Consider the following 23,457-nt stretch of genomic DNA (forward strand, 5'->3'; position numbering starts at 1 on the left):
TGTTGAACTTTCCTAATAATTATTGGGCTGTTTTTACCAGCAGTTTGGAAAGAAAACTATAATATTTGATAAATGAGCCAAACACTGTTGCATTGTAGAAAAGCTAATAATGCGATAGACTCTTAATCCTGATATTAACTTTGTAAATGTAATTTGTTTTTCTTTCATGCACATATTTAATGGGTTCTCGTACCCCTGCCCTCTCTGATGTTACCAGGAGACTGAGGAGCCCGTGGTGGACTGTCAGGTTTTGGATAGCGATATCTCCCCATGCCGCACAGGCAGCAGTTCTATGACCTCTGGTGACCTAGGTGATATCAGCTCTCTTTCGTCCAAGGCATCCAGCCTGCAGCACAGTTCTGGGGGAACCAGCAGCAGTACTGGCCTCACCAGGCCAGACTTCATCATCCCAGCCAGCAGAGGGGGCAAATCCATTAGGTACCTCCTCATCCTCCACCCTTCTCACTATTTCTTTTCAGTCTTTCTGCTCTGTCTGTCCGTACTAGTTGCATGCTGAATCATGTGTCACTTCTTCACCTTCTTTGACTCTCTAACACCCTGATTTCTCAGTGATTCACTGATCCCTGCCTGCGTCAGGTACGTGTTGTCACAGGTATATATCTGGGGTCACTGGACAGCTCTCACTCCTCAGTGAGGTGGCTTTTCGTTTTAAGAGCGTCCTCCAGATCAGTGCCTGTGCAACCTGACTGGCTCCATTCGTCCCCTCTGTGTGTCTGCAGTCCAAGGAGGGGAGGTGGGCATCAACAGAGGGGTCACAGGGGTCACAGGGCAGGGTCAGTGGTCACAATGAACAGAGGCTACAGCACGCTGGGGTCCCGGGCCTTCGTCCCGCTGACCCCGAGAGGAAGGGCTAGAAGGGGCCGACCCCCATCCCGCTCCTCCCTGTCCAGGTGAGTCCTCCCTGAGGCTCGCCCTGCACTAACAGAAACCATGGACATGGCAGGAATTATAACACTTTGAGCCCTCACCAGCTGCAGAACCTTAACACTTTATTTTTCCTTTTCTTACTGATTTTCCTATAACTAATCTTCCCACTCAGTGTTGAAACTAATGATCTTTCTGGTTTGTCTGATTTGTAAATTTTTGAAAGAAAGAATATCTAAATTTCCCAGAGTTAAGTGTCATCTTTATCTCCTTCATTATTACTGTGTCAAAAATCATTCCAGATCATTTACTGAGGTTCATTTAGTAATTAATCAAATTTCAAAAGTCTTAAATGTCTCATCTACGTGTTGTTCAGGTGCCACTTGATGTATTTCAGGATTTTGCATAAACTGTTGCCCTCGGGGTAGGTTCTTTCCTTTTGACTTCAATAAATATGGAACGCAGAAAAAAGTAATGAGTATGTTCAATCTTGTGACACAGTAGCAGTTTCATGAACATGTGGATAGGTCCGGATCTGATCTGAAATTTCAGGTTTATAAGGCAGACATGTTTGTAATAAATCAGCTCCAGCTAAATACTGCACTCATGATCTGGTAGGTTTCTCCAGAGAGACACTGGCCCCAACCTCCAAAACCCTGCACAGTTTACAGGAATCTCTAACAGAAGGGTTTTCTTTGATATCAGGACAAATTGATTGATCTTAAACTCTGATTGATCTGGATTTGTCACACTGGTTCAGTAAGAAACACAGGTGTAAAACCTGAGCTTACTATTAATTTTGCTGGTAGATGAGTTGCTCTCTTACCCAGATTTGCTTCTTTGTAACCCATTAATTTGTGCTGCTTTTGGTAGATTTGGCTTATCACTATTGAAATGAATGGGATGTGTTTAGAAATGAATACCTTTTTAGACAGCCACCCACAGAACTTTCCACTTAACAGTCACAACCTCATTCAAAGTTATCCTGTGTGGTCAATCTGACCTTAAGGAAACAGGACAGATCAGTGTAGCTAGTGTGTTATGTGTCATCAGGTTTGTAGATTTTGCAGCTAATGCTCTTGAAGTGCTCCCATACCACGCAAACATACAAGTGGTATAATTAAGGACTAAGTTAATATTCAGACATGACTCTGTACTGCTACACTGTTTCTGTTAACTGCTGACAGATTCATTACACTGTGAGCCTTTAGTTGCTGGGAAAAAGGGCGTGGGACATGAATGCTGTTGTGAGCTAGTTGTTCTGCAGCTTGATAAAAATTGCTTTAAAGATGCTCTTGTATTAAATACGTTACATAGAGGGTTCTTGTCAACAAATAAAATATAATCTCATACTACAGGACAAATAGATTATTTTAACAAAGGCAGGTTCAAAAATGTACTGTTGGAAATCTTAAAGCTAAAGGATATTTAATGAATAAATTAAAATTCCTTATGTCTCTGAAATGTCTTCCATCTTTTCTATATGGACAGCTGTTGATGGGGAAAAGTAGACATAAGCCTTTTACAACACACTCTGTTCTCTCTCAAAGGGGAGGAGTGGGTGGCTCGCTGCGGAGACTCGGAGCTCACAGCCAGCCACAGTCGTCCTCAGAAGATGAGCCTTACAGCCGGATGCTTCCCCCGCGCTTCCCTGTCAGCCCCACGGACCCCGAGCTGCCCAGCCACTCAGACTCCCTCAGGTCTTCGCCAGAGGTGGCAAGTTCAGCTGGAAGCAGCTTTGTCGGCCTGCGAGTGGTGGCTAAATGGTCATCCAATGGCTACTTCTACTCTGGTCGCATCATCAAAGACGCGGGTGAGGGGAGATTCCGCCTACGGTTTGATGACGGCTATGAGTGTGAAGTGGCTGGGAAGGATATCCTGCTGTGTGATCCCATCCCACTGGAGACGGAGGTCACTGCTCTGCTGGAAGACGAGTACTTCAGCATAGGTGAGGAAGAAGGCGAGGGGTATGTAGAATGCAGGTTAGATCGGTGATAACCACACATACTTTGGGCATAAGATAGCTGTAGTACGTTTCATTCGATACTTGATTAGTTGTTCAGATAGATTCCAGATGTTATGCAGAGCCTGTCAACACAACATTTGAAAAAAAGAGTTGCTGAAGCAGAGTTCAAATTGTATTTACCTTAATTAGGCAGCGTGCAGAGATGAGACGGGCCTTGAACAAGATCGTTAGCAGTGAGCTGCAAGCTGCAACACAACATAGATGTATAACATTATTACTAAAGATGATTTATCTGAAAGAAACTGGTGACATTTCTATGTCCTGGAGTCCATTTGAACTCAAGTATGAGCTCAGGGTCAAGGAAATATGATAAGTTGGTGAATTTGAGTTAAATAAATAAAGAGTCCTTTGCAGATCATAACTCAGTCATATCAGTCCTGACAGATCAGATAAATGAGTGGCTATGTTTCAAAAGAGATTGTTACTAGTGCAATCAGGATAATTTTATGGCCAAAATATAATCAACTCTTTGCCAAAACTGGGGCTCAATGTCTGAAATAACACCAACTGAACTGATGAGACACTTTAATCTGATGGCTGTTCTCTCAGATTTTTATGGGGGGGGGGGGGGGGGGGGGGGGGGGGGGGTTAGGGTTAGGGTTAGCTATGTTAGCTAATATGCCGGTAGCTAATGTGTCATAAGCTAACGCCTCTTGCCACAGTCTCCCATTTCTCAATAAAAATCACAAATAAAGCAGTAAGCTTCATTATCTCCTACCAGGATCATTTTTATTGAACAGGTAACTCCATAAAGGAAGTATATTTGACAGAATAGTTTACAGTGCTTACCTTAGAGAAGCACTCACCCCTACTTTCTGTGTGAGAGCAGCCGGTAATGTTTGCCCAGTGGTACTCTGTAAGAAATGAGTGGCACAATGGGGCGGATCTGCTGACTTGAAGGTGGATCTGCCCCGGAGTCTTTTGCTATCTGGGGTGCTAACCAGTGACTTTAGGAACTTTCTTCCAGTGTGTATCAGACGTTTTACCTGAGTGCATCACAATAAGAAAGGTGCAACATTGTGAAATGGAATGGCTTTTTCCTTGACAACGAGTTTATCTGCTTAAATTTTGAACTACTCGACCAAAGCCTATATGATTATATGACGGACCGCAAGTACCAAGACCTTCCTAAGTGAGCTGAGGCCAGTTTTATATCAGCTGACAAATGCCCTGTCTCACCGGAGTTCCATGGGAATAGTACACGCTGACCTCAAGCCAGGTAACGTGATGGTTGTGGACTGCCATCAGTCTCCCCTCAAAGTCAAAATCATCGATTTTGGACCGGCATGTCCCGTGTCTGCAGTGGCTCCAGGTGTCCGTGTGCAGAGCCTTTGGTACAGGGCACCAGAGATAATGCTCCTCATTCCATGTAATCATATGTGGTCCCTGGGCCTCATAGCTGTGGAGCTGGCCACAGGGCTGCCACTCTACCCTGGTAAAACGGAATTTGATGTTCTCAAATTTATAATAGACACTCAGGGCCAGCCACCAGACTGTGTCCTAGACTGTGGATTTCTCACGGATTATTACTTTATTCAACAAAACTGTGGCAATCAACACTGGAGACTTGAGTCTGTTAAACAATTCCAATGTGAGACAGGAATCAAACCTCGAGAAACAAGATATTTAGAATTTGATGAGCTTGATGATCTTGAGGAAGTAATGAAAATGAGAACGGGACACCACAACGGTCAGGATTTGTTGGTGAGCCTGATTAAACAGATGCTGCACTTAGATGCCAACCAGTGCATCACACCCTTGGAGGTTTTCTGGCATCCCTTTTTTGACACCAGCCTTTCACACAGTTCCTCCAGAGATCCTTGTATTGACATGGAGAACAGCCTTCCAGTTGGCACTCAAAAGGCAGACACAGCAATCACTGCAATGTTGAAAACCCAGTTGAAATTCCTAAACACACACACACACACACACACACACACACACACACACACACACACACACACACACATATATATGCACGGTCTTTTAGGTTCATCCACATATCACATTCTTGTGGAGTCTGTGCCTCAGTGAAATGAAACTGGAATACAAGACATTTCACTGTCCAGTCTGATAAACTGAGGAATGCAAGTTGGTTTGACCTTTGACCTGGGGGTCGAGCAATCTTTTGAACAGCCAAATTTACATGGGATGGAGTGCTAGCTACTTCCAGGATTAATATCATTTTTGTCCATGTTTAAATTAAAGTAACTTTATTAATAAAAATATGTGCATTTGCATGAATATGCAAAGAAGTATATTTGGTTGTTTAAAGAAAGATTTTGAATTCATGTATTTACTTCTTTTGGCTTGTTGTCTCAAGGCAGCATAAGGCAGTTACACCACTTTTCTAAAGGTAATATAAACACACATACACTATGATCATTATATGTATATGTTCCCTACCCCTGTTGGGGTCGTAATTTTGGGGGTCCCCGAGTGTCCCTTTGGCCAAAATGAAGTGGATTCAATCCTGTATAAAACTCAATTAAATCTACAGTTTCCAAAAATTCACTGGGATGAGCAGGATCCAGTGAAGGCTGTTTATTAGACATACTGGTTACACTAAACACAGACAGCAAAAATCTCAGAGCATTTGCCATGGGACACATTAAACAAGGAATCACACACAAGGAAAGGGAAACAAAGAGGCAGGGACAGATGCAGAGGAAAAGGAAAAGAAGAGAGAAGAGCTGACACCTCATTATATAAACTGAGGATGTTAACTCTGCCCACTTGCCCTTTGACCCCTCTCAATCTGCATAAATTGTCGTTCCCTGAAACCTAATCACAGACCAATAACTTCAAGGCAAACTGCCAACACATGTCACTGGAGTACCCCATGCTTTGTGACAAATCTGACAGGCATAGTAAATAATGGCTACTCTTCCAATTGAAAGCCTTTGCTACACTACCACTTTTAGACAGAACCCACTTAATTAGAAATTAATTATTCAAATAATAATTCATATTATCCAAACACAAGTTGGTCGACTGAGTCATGCTTCAGGGGGCAGACAGTCATAAAGTAAAATAAAGGTGATACAATGTCATGTGAACCAAAATGTGTGCCTAGGTGAGATTGAGGCCTCGTGCAAATTCTGAGAGTAAAAATAACAGGCCTCAATGTCTGTGTAGGTTCTCAGTCATCCAGGTCATAGTGGTCTCTGGAGCTTGGTGCATGTGATTATGCACATGAACAATAGTGGGTCACAACCAGCTCCAGGGGACTACACCCACTGGGGTTTAAATACCTGGGTCTCTCCACCTTTTGGTTTGAGAAATGAAGAAGCCTTTGAGATGAGAGCTGAAACATCTTCAAGAAACACAAAAGAAGTCCAGTCGCCGTTTTTTTCAAGCTCCAGAGTCTTTACTCCAGTTGGTTTCTCATTTGGACTGAGAAAATTTATCAAGATACCAACACTGAATGTATGGCTGTTTAAATATATTTTATTAAATAAAAGACAAGACCATTACAGTACTGATATGCTCTGTCTCTTCTGTATGTTCAGGTGTTGTTAAGGGCCATAAGACAGAGGGCCAGGAACTGTTCTACAGTGTGGAGAAGGAGGGTCAGAGGCAGTGGTACAACAGGACAGCGGTCATCCTGTCGCTGGAGCAAGGGAACAAGCTGAGGGAGCAGCACAGCCTTGGGCCTTATGAACCCACTACTCCCCTGGCCAAGGCCTCCGACATCAGTCTGGGTAAGGGGGCAAGAGATGTGTTTTTTTTTTTGTTTTGTTTTTTTGTGGACTTAGTGAAGAGCAGTGGAGTCAGAAATGTGAGTGATGGCCAGTGCTTTCCTCTTGAATGACAATCAGGGCTGGCACAGGTTAATCAAAATGCTGTCCAAAGAAGGTGCCTTTAATGCCAGGATTTTCTGCTTCATGTATGTTAAAGTAGTACTTAGTTTTTTTACTGTGATATACACTGCAGTGCAGTTCTAAAAGCTCCTCAGTTATTTTACTGCTCAGATGATGTAAATTGGAGGAACTCCATCATGTGTCTGTGCATACATACAGTTGTTGTTTGATGTGTTCTTTCTTTGTTCCATACCTGGGGAAGTGCAGGAGTTTCTTTCTTAGACCAAACTACCGCTCATCTTGGAGTTTGGTTTTCATTATCAGGGGCATATTGACATCTATTTGTTTGTCCCAGCAAGCAAATGCAGTAGAATGTCATGTGTAAACAGCAGCCTAATAGACCTGTAATTCAATGGCAAAAAAATAATGCAAACCTAATCTTAACACCTAATCTTAACAGTACACTGGCTGATGGAACAACAAACTGAACTCCAATACATTAAGAAGGGGTCTGAGTTTGGTTTGCTTCAGTGGGCTGTGAGCTTGTTTGGAGTGTTCACAGATCACCCTGATTTCAGTTTAAAGCTGAAAGGGACAAAGTATGAATTACCTTTGAGAACCCTGGTTTAATATAATAAAGTGTGGCCAATGGTACATTTTACGCGACCTGTGAATACGACAATGGAAGAATGCTCAAATGTGCCTTTCATTCATGTCTTACTGTGATATAGCTGCACCGAACAATGAGACTAGATGAATGTTCCTCTGGCACACTAAACCTTCCTAACAATGATCCATTTTTTGCAGCAGCTATATTTAACAGCTATGTCACTGATGGTTACAAGAAAGTAAACCAACACTAACATTACAACTGCTAATATGCACCACCATCCTCTTCCATTCCATCCTCATCCATTGTAAACGCTAATGTTTGCTTTTTTCTGCACAGCTCTGTCATCTAAGGGTTGCATTCGCCTTGAGAACCCGTGATGTTATATAATTATTATGTGAGTTATGTAATTTATGATGGAATCAGCTTAATAGTTGTCCGGGAGACAGAGGACAGGTATGAAAAATAGAAACAATTATTCTGGAATATCACTTGAAGTCAAGGCATGGTCCAGTCCAATCCAAATGTATTTATAAAACACATTAAAAACAACAAAGTTGACTGAAGTGCTGGACATGAAACAAAGGGTTACACAGTAAAATAAGAAATACACCATATACACACATCAATAAATATATCCAAGAAATTGCAAAATTACAGGAGATTATACAACAGCCTAAATGCTATAGCTCTCAGTCCGGGTTGAAAGCCAAAGAATAAAAACGTGCAAGGTGGGGGCCAGCCTAACATGAGGGGGTAGCTCATTCCACAGTTTAAGGGCTATGGCTGAGAAAGCTGAGGCCTTCAGATACAGTGAGACCCCGCCCCATCCCCCACCCAAAACACTGTGATAAAGGTCATCAGTAATTGTACAGTAGTACTGATATTTATACTTAGTGTTTAAAATGAATGTAAACGCTGATCAAGTTCAACATTACGACCACTGATTATCTCTTCATCATGGCACCTGTTAGTGGGTTGGATATATGAGGGAGCAAGTGAACATTTTGTCCTCAGTTCATGTGTTAAAGCAAGAAAAATCGGCAACTGTACGGATTTGAGCCAGTTTGACAAGGGCCAAATTGTAATGGCTTGGTGACTGGATCAGAGCATCTCCAAATCTGCAGCTGTTGTGGGGTGTTCCCAGTTTGTATCTATCAAAGGAAGGAACAGTAGTGAACCAGCAACAGGGTCAAGGGCGGTCAAGGCTCACCGATGCACATGAGGAGCGAAGGCTGACCCGTGTGGTCTGATCCAGCTACTGTAGCTCAAATTGCCAAAAAAGTTCTGATAGAAAGGTGTCCGATTATATAGAGCATCACAGTTTGTTGTGTATGGGGCTACATAGCTGCAGTCCAGTCAGGGTGCTCATGCTGACCCCCTGCCATATGCTGGAAGTGCCAACATGGGGCACATGAGCATCAGAACTGGACCACAGAGCAATGGAAGAACGTGCACTGACCTGAATCATGTTTTCTTTTAAATGGTAAATGGACTAGTTCTTATATAGCGCTTTTCTACTCAGTCTGAGCACTCAAAGCGCTTATACAACATGATACATAATGTACATAATACATAATTACATAATATGGATGTCCAGGTTCATGTACGTCACTTACCTGAGGAACTCCCGACACCAGGATGCATTATGGGAAGAAGGCAAGCAGGTGGAGGCAGTGTGATGTTCTGGGAAACCTTGGGTTCAGCCCTCCATGTCACTGTTACTTTGACACGCACCACCTACCTAAACAATGTTACAGACCATGTACACCCTTTCATGTGTTCCCTGATAACTGTATTCCCTGATGGCTGTGGCCTCTTTCAGCAGGATAGTGCACCCTGCCACAAAGCAAAAATGGTTCAGGAATAGTTTGAGGAGCACAACAACAAGTTTGAGGTGTTGACTCTAAATTCCCCAGATGTTACTCCAGTTGAGCATCTGGGAGATGTGCTGTACAAACATGTCTGATACATGGAGGCCCCACCTCGCAACAGGATCTGTTGCTAACATCTTTGTGCAGATACCACAGCATACCTTCAGGGGTCTTGTGGAGTCCATGCCTCAATGGGTCAGGGCTGTTTTGGCAGCAAAAGGGGGACCAACACAGTCTTAGGCAGGTGATCATAATGTTATGCTTGATCCATGTATACTGTGCAAACAAACTGTTTTCTCAAGAAGCATTTGCTCCCAGTTCTACATTACATTCAAATTACCAATGCTGTGAATTTATTATTTTCCTCAGATAACTTGGTTGAGGGGAAGAGGAGACGCAGAGGAACCCCTGGGGGTCAGAACACTCCCAACCGCAATTCATCCAGCAGCCCACGGACCCCGGGAACCTCCGGCAAGAGGAAGCTGATGATCTCTGAGGACCACCGAGGGCCGGCCAAGAGAGGGCGCAGGGGGGCAGGGGCCAGAGCTGGTATGAAGCCTGACTCACCATGACCACGACTGCCTCGTGTGCGCATGCTTGCGTGCATGTGTAGAGTTTTGCAGTTAGCTTTGAATTTTTTAATTTAGATTTTAAACATGATGCAAACTGATTTTAATGGACTGTGTGGATGATTGGCAGCTGATTATTTTAAACTGTTTTACTGTTGATGTTTGAATGTTGACAGATTTTATTTATATATGTCGCTGATTTGACAAAGACTTGATTCAGGTTGTTGTTCATGTGAAATCAATAATTTTTGTACTGAGCATTATTAAGACAGTTTGACCTCCATATGGCGTGTGTGCATCCTCTGCTACTGCCGGCACTGCCGCTGAGACTGACTCGGTAATGACCGACATACCACCAGTATTACATGGTGTTGGTTCACAGGTGGAGGGCAAGGGAAGTGTATTTTATGGGTGCATTTGCTTTAAGAATTATTTGGGTGGCACTGTTATGTTTGATGTTAAGATGATCAGTTCAACCAAATCATAAACAGTTTCTCTCTTGAGCTCTATACAGCCAACATGATGGCTGATTCTTTTGGCAGGAAGTAGTCCAGATATCATCACAATAAAGCAAAAAACATCTGCATGAATCTGTTTTATATTGGCTTTGGGTGAACCAGTCCTTTAAAGAAAGTGTCTGATTCATACATTTACTGTCTTTTTTACTTGTAAGACCAGCATGTATTTGCATCCCCAGGTCAGCGGGTCGGTATGTGTAACACCTCCGGCAGCGGCACCGATGCCCCGGGTCAGTCTAGAGACGTGGCAGAGACTCACGGTCCGCTGCCCCAGAACACGTCCCTCTTTATGGGCTTCGCCTTCATGTTGACCGCCTCGTCTGAGAGCGACCGACTGACCAACAAGCTCACAAGCGACAATGAGGAGGGTGAGACGGAAAACTTATTTTACAATTCAGCCTCAGTGTCTCTTGATTTGATTTTAACAGAGTCCAGAATTGAGCTTTCAGTTATGCCAGATAAATGCTAATGTTGAAACGTTAGCTAAATCCTTATACAACACACCCAAATGTAGCCTGTCGACAGAATTTTACAGGGACCTTTATCTTAAATAATAGTTTGTCATTTTTCAGAAAATATGACAGTTTAGGCAAAAAAACATTTTTTTGTTAAAAGGAAGGTAACGATGTTGAAGGGAGCAGTGTTGCTTGCCTGTTGAATCTAAGTCAATTTCCATGTTACAGCATATTATCCCACACAGCTATGCTTGGGCTGTTAATGTTTTTTGGTGCCCAGCTACCCCTTTTCCACTGATGCAGATAGGATAGACAGCATTGTCACAAAGACTGCGATGGGCCTACTCAGACTATTCACCCCACAGTTTGCAGGAGTGTCGTGACTCAGGGTGGCTAACATACCAAGCCATCTACATGGACTTAAATTAAGCTTTGCGTGCAGGGCTTTCTTCTTTTTTTTTTTTTTTTTTTGGTATTTGCAAAAAGTAAACATCTTAAACACCAGACAGCTCTAAATGAACTATTTGCATCTCAAGATCACAACATGCGTATAAAGTGTGGCACAGGTGCGACACAATTACTGAGAAAAGGCACAAATATTAAGAAGATTCTCAGGATATTAAAGGGGACTGATTCTGTTCCTATCTAGCGTAGGTTTACATGATTCGTAGTTCAGAAGAAAATAAGATTGCGGGCCAGATGTGGCCGGCGGGCCTTGAGTCTGACACATGTGGTGTGGATGGTTGAGTAAAGATGAAAATAATAAGTTACAGTCGTGTGTAAATTGGGCTGGATGAGGTGAGTATTGAGTATGCATGACTGTAATTTCTTGCGTCTCGTGGCTCAGGACATAGAGCAGGTCATCTACTAATCGGAAGGTTGGTGGTTCGGTTCCTGGCTGCTCCAGTCTGCATGCCAAAGTATCCTTGGGCAAGATACTGAACCCCAAGTTGCTCTTCGATGTAACTGTCAGAGTATGAATGTGCATGAGTGTTAGATAGAAAGGTCTTTGAAGTAGAAAACAGTGCTTGTGTGAATGTGCAAATGCAAAATGTGTTGAATAAAGTGCTTTGAGTGTTCAACTTCCTTCCTCATTTGATGTTTTTTTTTTCTCATTTACAGAATATGTGGAGACGGGTCCATATAACAAGGCATACACAGAATCCCAGCTGCAGGCAGGTGGAGGCTTCATCCTGCCAGACTTCAATGAAGAGCAGGTAAGTACTCAAAACACCAGCATTCACAAAGTTATGTGAATACAAGAGTTATGAGTAATCCCTGAAAGTTAAACAGATAAACATTAAATTGTGTGACACAGGATCTGCTATTCTAATGTCTTTACCTGATCATATAAAGCACCTTGAGGTGACTGTTGTGATTTGGCGCTATACAAATAAAATTGAGCTGTGTAATAAATGTGCCAGTTTAACTCAGTATTGTCAAGCATTCACCTTGCATATTGTTTGATGTGTTCTTTAATTCTCTTCTCCATCATCACTTAAAGCTACAGTAAATGAGTATTACCCATGTCTTCTGTTCTGCATTTGATTCCCTCTTCAGTGTAAGGCAGCCTACCAGAGCCTTCTCATCGCAGACCAGCACTGCCGTACCAGGAAGTACCTGCTGTGTTTGGCCAGCGGCGTGCCATGTGTGTCACATATATGGGTGAGAGACTGCTGCAAAGAGAACAAGCTGCTCAACTACAGGAACTACCTGCTGCCTGCCGGCCTGGGGCCAGACGATGCCATAGTAGAGTGGTGAGAGGACGCCCCGCTTTTCATTCTTTGGGATTTATTTGATGGTTTGGGGGGATTTTGCCTGATGTGTAATAATTCTAGAGTTAAGAAGGTGTTCTTCAGAGATAAATCCCTGGCAGTCTGTAAAAACCTTTGCTGCTGTTTTATTGTATCTCCAGAATCCTCACAGGCTGTTCACTCAATACGGATCAAAACATATCTTGTTTTTTTTTTGTTTGTTTTTTACAGCAACAGTTAACTTGTATCTCATGGCCCTTAATCCAAACATCATTTCATTCAGAAGCTCCTTTTTTTTATGGCGCAAAGAAATAGTTTCCATGTGAAAATGTAGGACACCTCCTGCATGTAAAATTCTTTAACGGTAAACAAAAAACATCTTTATTGGCATTGACGGTCAAAAGTTAAAATCAAGCTCCACCTGGTGGCCAGTCATTTGACCTGTTCATCATTCCTGCTTTTATAATAAATGTCTTTCCAGGTTCCAGTAATGCAGGAAAGTTTATTTAAAAATCAAGTGCTGCATGTACATGTTTGATAAAATAGCAGTTTTCAAGCTTTCGAGGCAAATCCTGCTAGGAAGCTGTGGGTGAGAAAATCTGGTGCTCTGCTAAAATGTCTCTTACTGGATTTTTGTTATGGAAGCACATCTGTGAGTCAAACCATGAGTCAGTGCCCCAAACAAAACATTACTGTTAAAATCTCTACGTTGATTTCTTTCCAGTGTGCTAATGTGTCTCCTCACTTATGTCTCTGGTCTTGGCAGGTATAGGTCAGAAGAGGAAATAAGAATCAAAGTCTGTCAGTTGCTTATGACATTATAACGCCACTCTTTGAAGGATTTTCATGCGGGATAAATCTGAGTGTCCTCGTGTGTATTAAGGGATTAGAAAAGTCAAACTTTTCTCCAAGCCTCTTCTTTCCGATCTGATATTTTCTGTTTGCTCCCTCAGGCACCCCCGCTGCAGCCCGTTTAAGGGCCTGCGGGCCCTTCTGGTGTTTGAGAAGCCCGTGGACCTCTGGGCCCAGCTGATCACCTTGGGTGGAGGTTCCTCTGTCCGGCAGTTCCAAGCAGACAAGGACAACTCTGGTACAGAATCCACACCACGATGTCCGAAGAATGCACCGTGTTGCTGTTATGATGAAACATTAATCAGTTTGTTTTCCACTCCCTCTGTAGACATTCCCGCTGGCAAGTATGACCTTGTGGTGACAGACCATGCCTGTCCGCCGCTGGTCGAGAAAAGTGCGATATCACAGGAAGTCCCGCTGGTGTCTCCAGAGTGGCTCATCCAGAGTGTCGTCTGCGGGGAGCGCCTGGCTTTCGACAGCAAGCCTGAGTTTTGCCACGACTCGTCCTCTTCATAATCTGACCCCACGTGCAAAATGCCTTTGACCAAGCTAAATGTTGAGCGTTAGTTCTGTTGCATGCCTCTGCTGTATATAACTTGATCCTGTCTGTTTTTATGGGATAATAAATTGTGACCCTTGTTTCATTTTAATGCGTTGCAGTTTATTTTCTCCACAGAAAATGGTACACGCAGCAGGCGTTTAATATTTACAGTTTGTACAAGATTTATAGTCAAAGGGACAAATCACCCACACTACAAAGAACAGTTCCCCATGAAATTCCAGCAATACTTCATCGTACATTTAAGGTGTTGACATCCATCTCTGCAATTTGTGCTTCCATTTCCATACACTGAAAGCTGATGGTATTATGAGCACAGCATTGAAATGGGATTTAAAATGGAAAAACCCCACCAAAAAACAAGTTCATTACTGCAGATATTTCTGATAAAATCTAACTTAAAATGTGTTACCATGGTAGTATATCCCAGAAGGAGCTACTTGAACGTTTAGACTTTATTGAAAAATGCGAGTATAGTCTGGCACAGAATTAGATGAGAAGATGGACACTGAACTGGTGTCTGTTGTGGATTAGCCATTTTTCAGTGAAACAACTGCTACAAACAGTGACATCCACTTTTCTTGTTTCCTAACTTTAGTTTCAGAAGCAATGATTTGATCATCTATGCAAATAAAACCAGAACTATCTGCTCTGTTCAGTACTATAAGAGTGTAAAGAGAAAGTGATACTTGTAATTTGGTTGTTCAAACTTTGATGAAGTCAGAGGATCAAACTGACGGGAGTTTCTTCTGCAGGTTTCTTCTTAAACACTGAAAAAGACATGTATATATTTTAGATTAACTGGTACATTCTCATAACTTTTTGAAGTGCATTAAAATTCCTGCACCTGGACGTGCTACAGGATGACAATGTGGTCCTACCTGCCCAGCGTGCCTCCAGCTTGGGTGTAGTATTTGTTGTAGTCTAGTCGCAGTAACAGCTGAGCCAGATCAGAGTTTATCTGATGGTTCCTGACGCTTGACAGAATTTTAAACAAGAGGGATGACTGGCGTCTGAAGCCCTGAAATTCGACAAGTGTTGGTATTACAAAAGATCTCTACAGTTTCCCACAGAGGACAAAAAAAGTTGTGTAGATGTTACCTTAACCAGGAGATCCAGCTGAGCGGCGCCTCGGTCATCCAGTGAAGCCACAGTCTGACTGACCAAAGAGCAGAAGTTGTGGCACAACTCGAGGATCTCATTCAGACAGTGAAACACCTGAAGACAAGCAATATGGAGCAAGCAGCCTCAAGTAAGGAGGTCAGAATGTAGCAGCTACAGGAGATGTGACATCATTTTGGTTTGGTGATTCATACCGGCTTCAGGAGGATGAAGGACTGAGCCAGCAGGTTACTGAGGAAATGATCATGGGCCAGTCTGATGCTCTCAAAGTCTCTGGTGGAGTTGATCTGCTGAAGCAGCTGAGAGAACTGAGACTCCAGCACATCCACCTGGAGACAAATAACCGTCACTGAGGCCTTTGCAATAGTTCACATGGTAAAGTTTAAACACATGATTTTTTTTTTTTCTTGAATTTTTATTCTGCACAGACCTCAGCTTCCACAGGCATTAGACACTGCTGCCTGATCTAGGCAAATATTTCCACTGTTCTTAAGTTGTAGTAGAGACAGGATGAAAAAACTGCTCAGAACAGACATGGGAAATGGATATAGTATCTTTTTTAAAAATTAGGATATGGGAAAACTGGTTAAAAAATATCCCTCTGACCCTGGAGCAACCATTTTCCATCCAGAGGAAAGTCTCTGAGGAGACCTAAAACCTGAAACACTGTTAGAGACCAAAACTTCCTGGAAGCTCATGTTTAGCGCTTTGAATGTAATGGATGTAACGACAATCTGGAAAAATCACACGTGCTTGCAGTTTAAAATATGTGGATGTGTTTTTATAAACACTTTAGTGCAAAACAAACAACTCTGTACTGTTACCTGCAAGTAATACTGCAAGTTGTCGATCAAGAAGGCCATGTGGTTGCGCAGCCTCCACTTCACAGCGTCCGTCTGGCTGGATTTCAGGTGTTTCCTCTGCATCTGGAGAGCCCAGCAGTGCTGCAGCTGTGACTGCACCCGCCGCACACTCAGCAGGTATCGAAACACAACATTGTATCTGACCACACACACGAGGAGAGGATGGTGACTAGATGCACTCACACTAACTGAATAAAAGCTGCAGTAAGGATGTAAACACGCACTTCTCCAGAACAGCAGGAGTAAAGAGGATGTGCAGAGGCCACTGGACCTTGTAGGCGAGGCCGAGGGCCGCCCAACCTGTGGGAGGAACCTCGCGAGGAGAAGTGTCTTGTGGAGGAGTGGCTCCATCTCTGGGGCCTGACGCCTCTGAGAAAGCAGACATAGTAATGAACCATCACCTCTTATTGGACAATAACTATATCAGCATCAGCTAGAGAGATGGACAGTATGAATATGCCAGGTGGATACTGTGTGGAGGGTGGATTAAGCACCTAAAGTACTTTGTCTTCTAAATAAAAGTGGCAAATGTGCATCACAGTTTCCAAGAAACCAAAGTGATGTCTTCACATTGTGTATTTTGTCTGATCAGCACTGTTGTGATGACACAAACCAGAGAGAAGGAGCAAATTCCCAAATATGAGAAGTTAGTTATTTAAAATCATCACGGCTCGATCAAACCGTTTGCATGTGTGGAAAAAAAAAAAAAGCTGATATCTGTACATTCTGTCTATACAAGTTTTCCTAACAACTATATGTGTGTCTGCTCATCGGATCAACATCTGATCAGTATACACAGCAATAGCTTGTAATGAAACAATAGACAGATGATGCAGCTGTGCCATACATAAAAATTAACCAACATATTTCTTTAAACTGATGGCAAGGCATGAATGTTTAGCTTTCCAGAAACAGTTTAATCGTAAAACCAGTGGAAGGCACCAACCACCACATAAAGAGTGCAACTGAAAGCATAAAAAGGACCCATTTTAAGACATCACGAACGGGATGGTTTTCTCCTTCCGCCTCCTAAATGAGCTTTACGCCGTGAACAAACGAGCCCACCTTTGCTATCTTTGCCTTGGTAGTCTACGGTGAGGTGCAGCAGAGGCAGGAGGTTATCATCGTCCAGTAGCACCTTGTGAGCTGCCTGCTGGAACGCTACGTTTACATCTGCGGAAAATAAATTACAAGATATGACACATGATATGATGCGTTTAACATCCTTGACCTTAAACACATCTTATGAGCGTGACTGCTGTGCAACATGACTATAACCTCGATGTGTTATTATTTTGCCGTTGCTGTATATAACCCCCACACATGTAGCATGCCTTACACTTGGGCATTTCCTGCAAATGTTTTATTTTAGCTTAAGATTTATTATGTTTTCTAATATGCAGCATGACACAAATGTGTGCAATTCACCTTCTGTACAAATAAGCACAGCAAGAAGCTGTCTGATAAAGCTCACTGAGATCTGCACATCAGTATTTACCGTGCTCAGTAACGGCCGTCGGGGGAGTCTTCAGCATGTGCTGCGCAAGGTCAATAAAAACCTGGTAGAGCTCTCCACGACCCAGCAAGTAAAAGTCCTTTATGATCTGGAAATACAGAGAACACAAACATCAGCACAGTTCATTTCACACTGATTTATGATGCAGAACCAAGTGTGATGAGGGCAAACCTTGAGTTGTTCAAGCAGATCTGCCTCTTCCACCATTAATGTCCAGAGGTGCTGCGAGCCAATAAGAAAACATGAGGGCTTTACTTTCCAACACTGTCCACAGAAGCTCACTTTTTTTTTTTTCCTTTAAAACTGAAAATTATGCAACAGATGAGCTCACCTCTGCCACCGTGCTCCTGATGCGATCGATCAAATTCTCAAAATCCACCAGGCTGAAAAGAGGCTGCTGTTTGAGTCGGTGCAGCTCAGCAGCAAACATGTCCTCCTGGTGTTTCAGTATAGAGCCTAAAATAAAGAAGGCAACAGGTTGGGTTGTTTTCGAGACACAAAAAGAAGAGGTTCTACTCCACACTTTACAAAAGAAGCTCTGAATACCAGCTCTAGATGGGCTGTGGTTGTGGTTTTCAAACATCTGGACAGACTCTCCCACAAAGAGGATCTTCTCGGCCACTCGGATGGGAATGTAAGAAGGCAGCATCTCTGCACGCAGGGAGAACTGCTGGAGAGACGGAGCCAGCATGTTCTCCTCCTCGATCAGCCTCTGCACAACAGCACAGACAGGCATGCATGCAACTCAGACTGTAAAACTTGACAAAAACCTGCACAGAGCTCTGTGTGTGTGTGTGTGTGAGACTGTGGCTCTCACTAGGTCCTGTAATTCTCTGAGTTGTTTCCCACTCAAGCCTCCAAGTCCCAGGTCTTCTTCTTCCTCCTCTTGGTTGGCAGCAGCTCCTCCTGCACTGGGACCCTGCTTCACGAAAAACTCCTCACTTTGGTCCAGCAGCAGTCCGTGCAACATCCAAGCTGCCAGCTGTTTGTACATCACACCGTGGCACACTGCCAAAATCCTGCATATTAAAAAAAAAGTAGCAAAATCAAAAAATAAAGCTTCTGTAGCCCAGGATGACACATTAAACAATAATAAAATATAATCATCCAAAGGATTTTATGATACATATTGTAGTTTAAGACAATACACAACATATCTAAAGCATATCTAAAATGCTAATTACTTTTTTTTTTTAAAGCTGGACTCACAAATCAAGGGGAAAAATTACTGTAAAATAATTCAAATTCTGTCATCTAATTATCTAATACATTGGTTACTTATTGTCTCTGTGCCAATATAGTGTATATGCCCCCCTACCAAGATGAACACAATATAAAACTCTGCTAAAACATAGACTTACTTTTCCAAGGCCATGCGTACTGGAGGTAGCCCCCCACAGCTGTGCTTATACACTGTCTCCAAGATCTGGCAGCCATGGATCTGAATCAGCAGACACACGAGGCATCAATCACATGCGTGGACCTCCTGATGCATCACAAATCCTCTTACTACCTGATGTACAGGGTCCAACTGCTCATCCAAAGGTCCACTTTTTCAAAATTCATTTTGACTCACTGTTAGAGGTGTAAGCATTCAGCTAAGCTCACATTACAGCCATGAACATATCAATTTCAACTTCCTGTTTATACTGTGTTTGTGACAACAAAACAGGCTTATCAATCAGATTATGGATCGTACCATGAGTAACAGACCAGTAAGCTAAACTATTAAACAATGAAAGAAGTGCTTTCATTTTTTTGACTATGAAACTCTTGGATTTTGCTTTATGAGCTGTTTGAAATGCAGGCATTTTTGGAACTACAATAACAGCTGATAAAGTTCCAATTTGAGCTAACAACAGATGATGGGGAAGTGCTGCCATGACTACAGTGTTTTCTTTAGTTCAATAACACTGTCTCTCTTTTCCAGAGACTTTCAGAAACTATTCTTACCTTCTGTGATTTTATAGTCTCTACCACCACCATCACAGATGGAAACAGCAGCTGGAACTAAACAAAAAACAAACAGTAGTATTAAATAAACCTATTTACTATATTTTAAGTTAAAAAGCAAATCTGATATTTTTTTTAATGTCTTTACCTGATCAAGCTTATAATTTACATGGGATATTGTCAGATGTGGATCTCCTAGGAACTGAAACACACAAGAGTTAAACGAGCGCTCTCTCACAAACGTTGCTGTCGACCTTTTCTCGTTTTACCTCCTGTTCGAGGTCCAGCAGGGCCTGTCTGTAGGGCTGCAGCATGGAGTCCAGTCCTGTGCAGAAAGCTCGCAGGTAAATTCCATGAAGCCCAGTCTGGCTGGGCTGGCTTGTGTGATGCTCCTACACAAGAGATGATGCATATTACTGAACCATGAAAGAGTCTAAGATACGGTCAAAAAAAAACATGCGGCACTGGAACTCACTTGTGGATGCACATGGCCAGTGTGTTGTTCTATAAATTCTGTAAAGCGTATATAATCTGAGCCCAGTTTACAGAGTCTGTTGAGGACACTGGTCTCACTTGGGTGGAGGAAGGGCAGGTCCTGGGACACCTGAAAGTGAAATAAAGTGTGTTACGTTTGGAAAAAGCACAACAGTATGCCTGAAAAATACTTAAAAGCTAATTTGATGCGTAACACCCCAACCCTTTCTTTCCCTTGACCTTAGCAAGACTTAAATCAATAGACCATTTTCACAGACCAATTTCTCTTTTGTCCTTTAAATTTCTTTATATACTTCTAGACAGTCTTATATGAAATAATCCAACAAAAAAAAAAAATCACTGACAGATTTCTATTTTTAAATCTGCCAAAGAATGAGTCACTAAAGTTTCAAGATAAATGGGAAGTAGAAAATATGATGTTTGTATCAAACAATATTTTGGGGGCGGTGCCACTGAAACTATAATCTTGACAAAAAGAACAAACATGACATAAGGGATAAGTCACTTTATCTGCAAGGAACACCTCAACGTGCTTGGCTTCATACCATCAGAGGTCACCATCATGTGCTTGTTCAAAATGTTCGCTGAAGAGTCGCTCGTGTTAGTTTGTTTATTGGATGCAATGTTTTTGAACAGTGCAGAGGCTGGCACTGTCACATTACGTCACACTGTGTGGATTCTGCATGTTGTTTGCATGCATTCCCTAAAACAGTCAAGGACACATGCAGCCTGGCTGAAAGAAACACTGATCATAAGCGGTTCTCTACCTGTGTTACTCATAAAATGATTCTATTTGAAACTCATGTCTAATAAAAGCAAAACGGAATATTTAAGCCAAAATTGAATTGTTTTATCCTTTTTTCCTTAAAAACAAACAAACAAACAAAAAAAAAACAGGTACTCTGAAAAGAAAAATAAACATACTTATTTATATTTTAAGTGGTAAGAAAGCCTGAGAGCATTTTATTCAAATGCAGAGATTTGATTTTTACAACTGCTTACACTGTAACAGTAAAAATAACACACAGTTGTGTCAACTTAGATCACATCTCTTCTCTAAACACAGAACACAATGTTCACAAGATGTTCCGTCGTTGCCTTTTCAGTGCGCTGCCGTTCATAAAAGAGATCACATCAAATGGAGCGCCCGCGCGCCGTCTTACTTACAGCTGGAGTATTTTTTCAATTAGACATTTCAAAACACCACACCCATTCACCCATTTAGGTGTAGCGTGACACTTTGCATGTTGGTGCTTAACTGCAAAATTCACCAAATACATGAATCAGTACTATAGATACCCAAGTGGTGAGTTTACATGGATTTAACAACAGCGGACAATGTTGCAGTGAAAGGAAGAAGGAAGTAATATTGTTAATCATTTCAATAAAACCACCTTGCTTTGAGGCAACTGTTGCTGTGATTTGGTATTACATAAATAAAACTGAATTGAACTGAATTAAAAAGAAAAATCAGTATAACATAGCCTACTATCTGCAAAGTATCTGTATTTTGGGGTACTCATTCAGTGTATCCCAGTGTCTGAAACAGTTCCTTATACTCTGTCCTAAGATAGTTTACATGTGTATAGAACAAGAGACTCAAGAGCATAGAATAGACCCCATATTCTCAGAGGAACACCAGAAGTGCATACATGCTTACACTGATAATGTCATATGCTTCATATCCAGCTGGTCTAAAACATAATTTATTTTGTTTCTCTTCACTATTTTTTTTTTATCATTATTAATTGCTCTGATTATTTAAGGTGAATCTTGTTCCTGACTTTAACAGTATGTCAAAAAAATAAAACAAACAAAAGAACAATATTATATAATTAGAGAATTACACCAATGAGCCGCAATATATATTTTTTGGACTAAATTTGTTTCACAATGCATTGCTGAAACAAAATTACACATCATCTCAGTGACATAACGTACTATATATAAAGAGCAGATTTTAATTAAATTATGTGTAGTACTTGGAAAAAAATCAGCTATTTTTTATTATTGTAATATACACTTACTGGCCTTTAGTTACACCTTCCTAGTACCAAATTGGATCCCCTTTTCCTTCGGAACTACCTTAAATCTTCATGGCATCGATTCAACAAGGTGCTGGAAAAATTCCTCAGAGATTTTGGTCCATATTGACATGATATCGTCACACAGTTGACACAGATTTGTCAGCTGCACATAGATGATGAGAATCTTCCATTCTACCACATCCCAAAGGTGCTCTATTAGATTGTGGAGGCCATTCGAGTACAGTGAACTCACTGTCATGTTCAAGAAACCAGTTTGAGATGATTTGAGCTTTATGGGATGGTGCATTATCCTGCTGGATAATGCACTTTAAACACTACTCAAATGGTACCAACGGGCCAAAGTACTAAGAAAATATCCACCATTACACCACCAGCAGCCTGAGACGTTGATACAAGGCAGGATGAATTCATGGATCCAAGTTGTTTGCTTCAAAATCTGACTCTGCCATATTAATGTCACAGCAGAAAACAGAAGTTTTCCCAATCTTCTGCTGTCCAAATTTAGTGAGTCTGTGTGAATTGTAGCTTCAGATTCCTGTTCTTAGCTGACTGGATTAGAGACTTAGAGTCACCGGGTGTGGTCTTCTGCAGCTGTAGCTCATCTGCTTCAATGTGTTGTGCATTCAGAAATGCTCTTCTGCATACCTTGGTTACAACAATGGTCAGCTGGAAGCTGTCTGGCCATTTTCCTCTGACCTCTGGCAATCAACAAGATATTTTGCCCAGAAAACTGACGCTCGCTGGATATTTTGGACCATTCTCTATAAACCCTGTGGCTGCGTGGGAAAATCCCAACAGATCAGCAGTTTCTTAAATACAGCATGTCTGACACCAACAACCATGCCACGTTCAGTCACTTAAATCACCTTTCTCCCCCATTCTGATGCTCGCTTTGAACTTCAGCTGGTCGTCTTGACCATGTCTATATGCCAAAACACACTGAGCTGCTGCCATATGATCAGCTGTATTTGCTTTAACGAGCAGCTGATCGGTGGTATCTAATGAAGTGGCCGGTGAGTGTAGTTTTATCATGCTGAATTGCTCGCAGAGTTAATAATTTAGCTAAGGCCTATTTACATTTTAAAAACTGAGCTTTAACGCGCATATTGCTAGCTAACATCTCCGTGGCAGAGCAGAGACGTTGTATCAGAGAGCTGCAGTGTGTTTCCGTTTTACCTGTAAACCCGTCCGTTTGTTCCATGTAAAAATCGTCCCCGGGTATCCACTCAGCGCCAGTAAGAGCTCGTGAATCATGTCAAATCAACTTAGGCTGTTTCAAATTCAAAATGCACGGGTGAGATTCCCATTCAGCAACCAAAACAAACTGCCGCCGCCCGGGTTGTCGCAGGCTGACTACGTAACCGCGAAAAGGATCCCGGTGTTGTGCCAAAAAGTGATCGTCTGCCATAAAGTGATTTTCGATGTTTCTATGTGCTTTTATGTGTAATGTCTTTGCTTATATTGGTGAATAGAGTGTAGTCAATAGGATTTATGAAGGGCTTAAATATAAAATGAAGAAATGGCCTGTTTTTCAATTATGTTTATGACTCTGCAT

General features: G+C 42.0%; 2 protein-coding genes across 7 annotated transcripts in view; one reads left to right on the plus strand and one right to left on the minus strand.

Moving 5' to 3' along the window:
* tp53bp1 (tumor protein p53 binding protein, 1) overlaps window positions 1–13,996 on the plus strand; it is a 33,133-nt gene extending 19,137 nt beyond the window's left edge. For 5 of the 6 annotated variants that reach the window (XM_030718432.1, XM_030718425.1, XM_030718441.1 and 2 more), the window contains 10 exons: window positions 218–438; window positions 741–911; window positions 2,436–2,833; window positions 6,424–6,615; window positions 9,568–9,747; window positions 10,465–10,653; window positions 11,863–11,957; window positions 12,301–12,497; window positions 13,448–13,584; window positions 13,675–13,996. In XM_030718432.1, the coding sequence (XP_030574292.1) occupies window positions 218–438; window positions 741–911; window positions 2,436–2,833; window positions 6,424–6,615; window positions 9,568–9,747; window positions 10,465–10,653; window positions 11,863–11,957; window positions 12,301–12,497; window positions 13,448–13,584; window positions 13,675–13,862 (1,968 nt within the window). In that variant the 3' untranslated portion in view covers window positions 13,863–13,996. The remainder of the gene's footprint in view (window positions 1–217; window positions 439–740; window positions 912–2,435; window positions 2,834–6,423; window positions 6,616–9,567; window positions 9,748–10,464; window positions 10,654–11,862; window positions 11,958–12,300; window positions 12,498–13,447; window positions 13,585–13,674) is intronic. The other variant, XM_030718468.1, reaches the window with a different exon arrangement.
* Window positions 13,997–14,008: 12 nt separating this feature from the next.
* Window positions 14,009–23,251, minus strand: tubgcp4 (tubulin gamma complex component 4). Its single transcript, XM_030718480.1, has 18 exons — window positions 23,079–23,251; window positions 19,835–19,963; window positions 19,629–19,751; window positions 19,508–19,561; window positions 19,360–19,416; window positions 18,768–18,847; window positions 18,224–18,425; window positions 17,953–18,118; window positions 17,738–17,862; window positions 17,578–17,628; window positions 17,389–17,494; window positions 16,956–17,063; window positions 16,115–16,259; window positions 15,852–16,029; window positions 15,222–15,356; window positions 15,007–15,123; window positions 14,787–14,926; window positions 14,009–14,675 (listed from the first exon to the last, which is right to left on the minus strand). Exons 1-18 carry the CDS (start codon window positions 23,154–23,156, stop codon window positions 14,669–14,671), a joined length of 2,001 nt encoding a protein of 666 aa, XP_030574340.1. The 5' UTR covers window positions 23,157–23,251; the 3' UTR covers window positions 14,009–14,668.
* Between the last annotated feature and the right edge of the window lie 206 nt (window positions 23,252–23,457).

The sequence above is a fragment of the Archocentrus centrarchus genome, chromosome 3 (genome assembly GCF_007364275.1).
Source record: "Archocentrus centrarchus isolate MPI-CPG fArcCen1 chromosome 3, fArcCen1, whole genome shotgun sequence".
Lineage (NCBI taxonomy): Eukaryota > Metazoa > Chordata > Actinopteri > Cichliformes > Cichlidae > Archocentrus > Archocentrus centrarchus.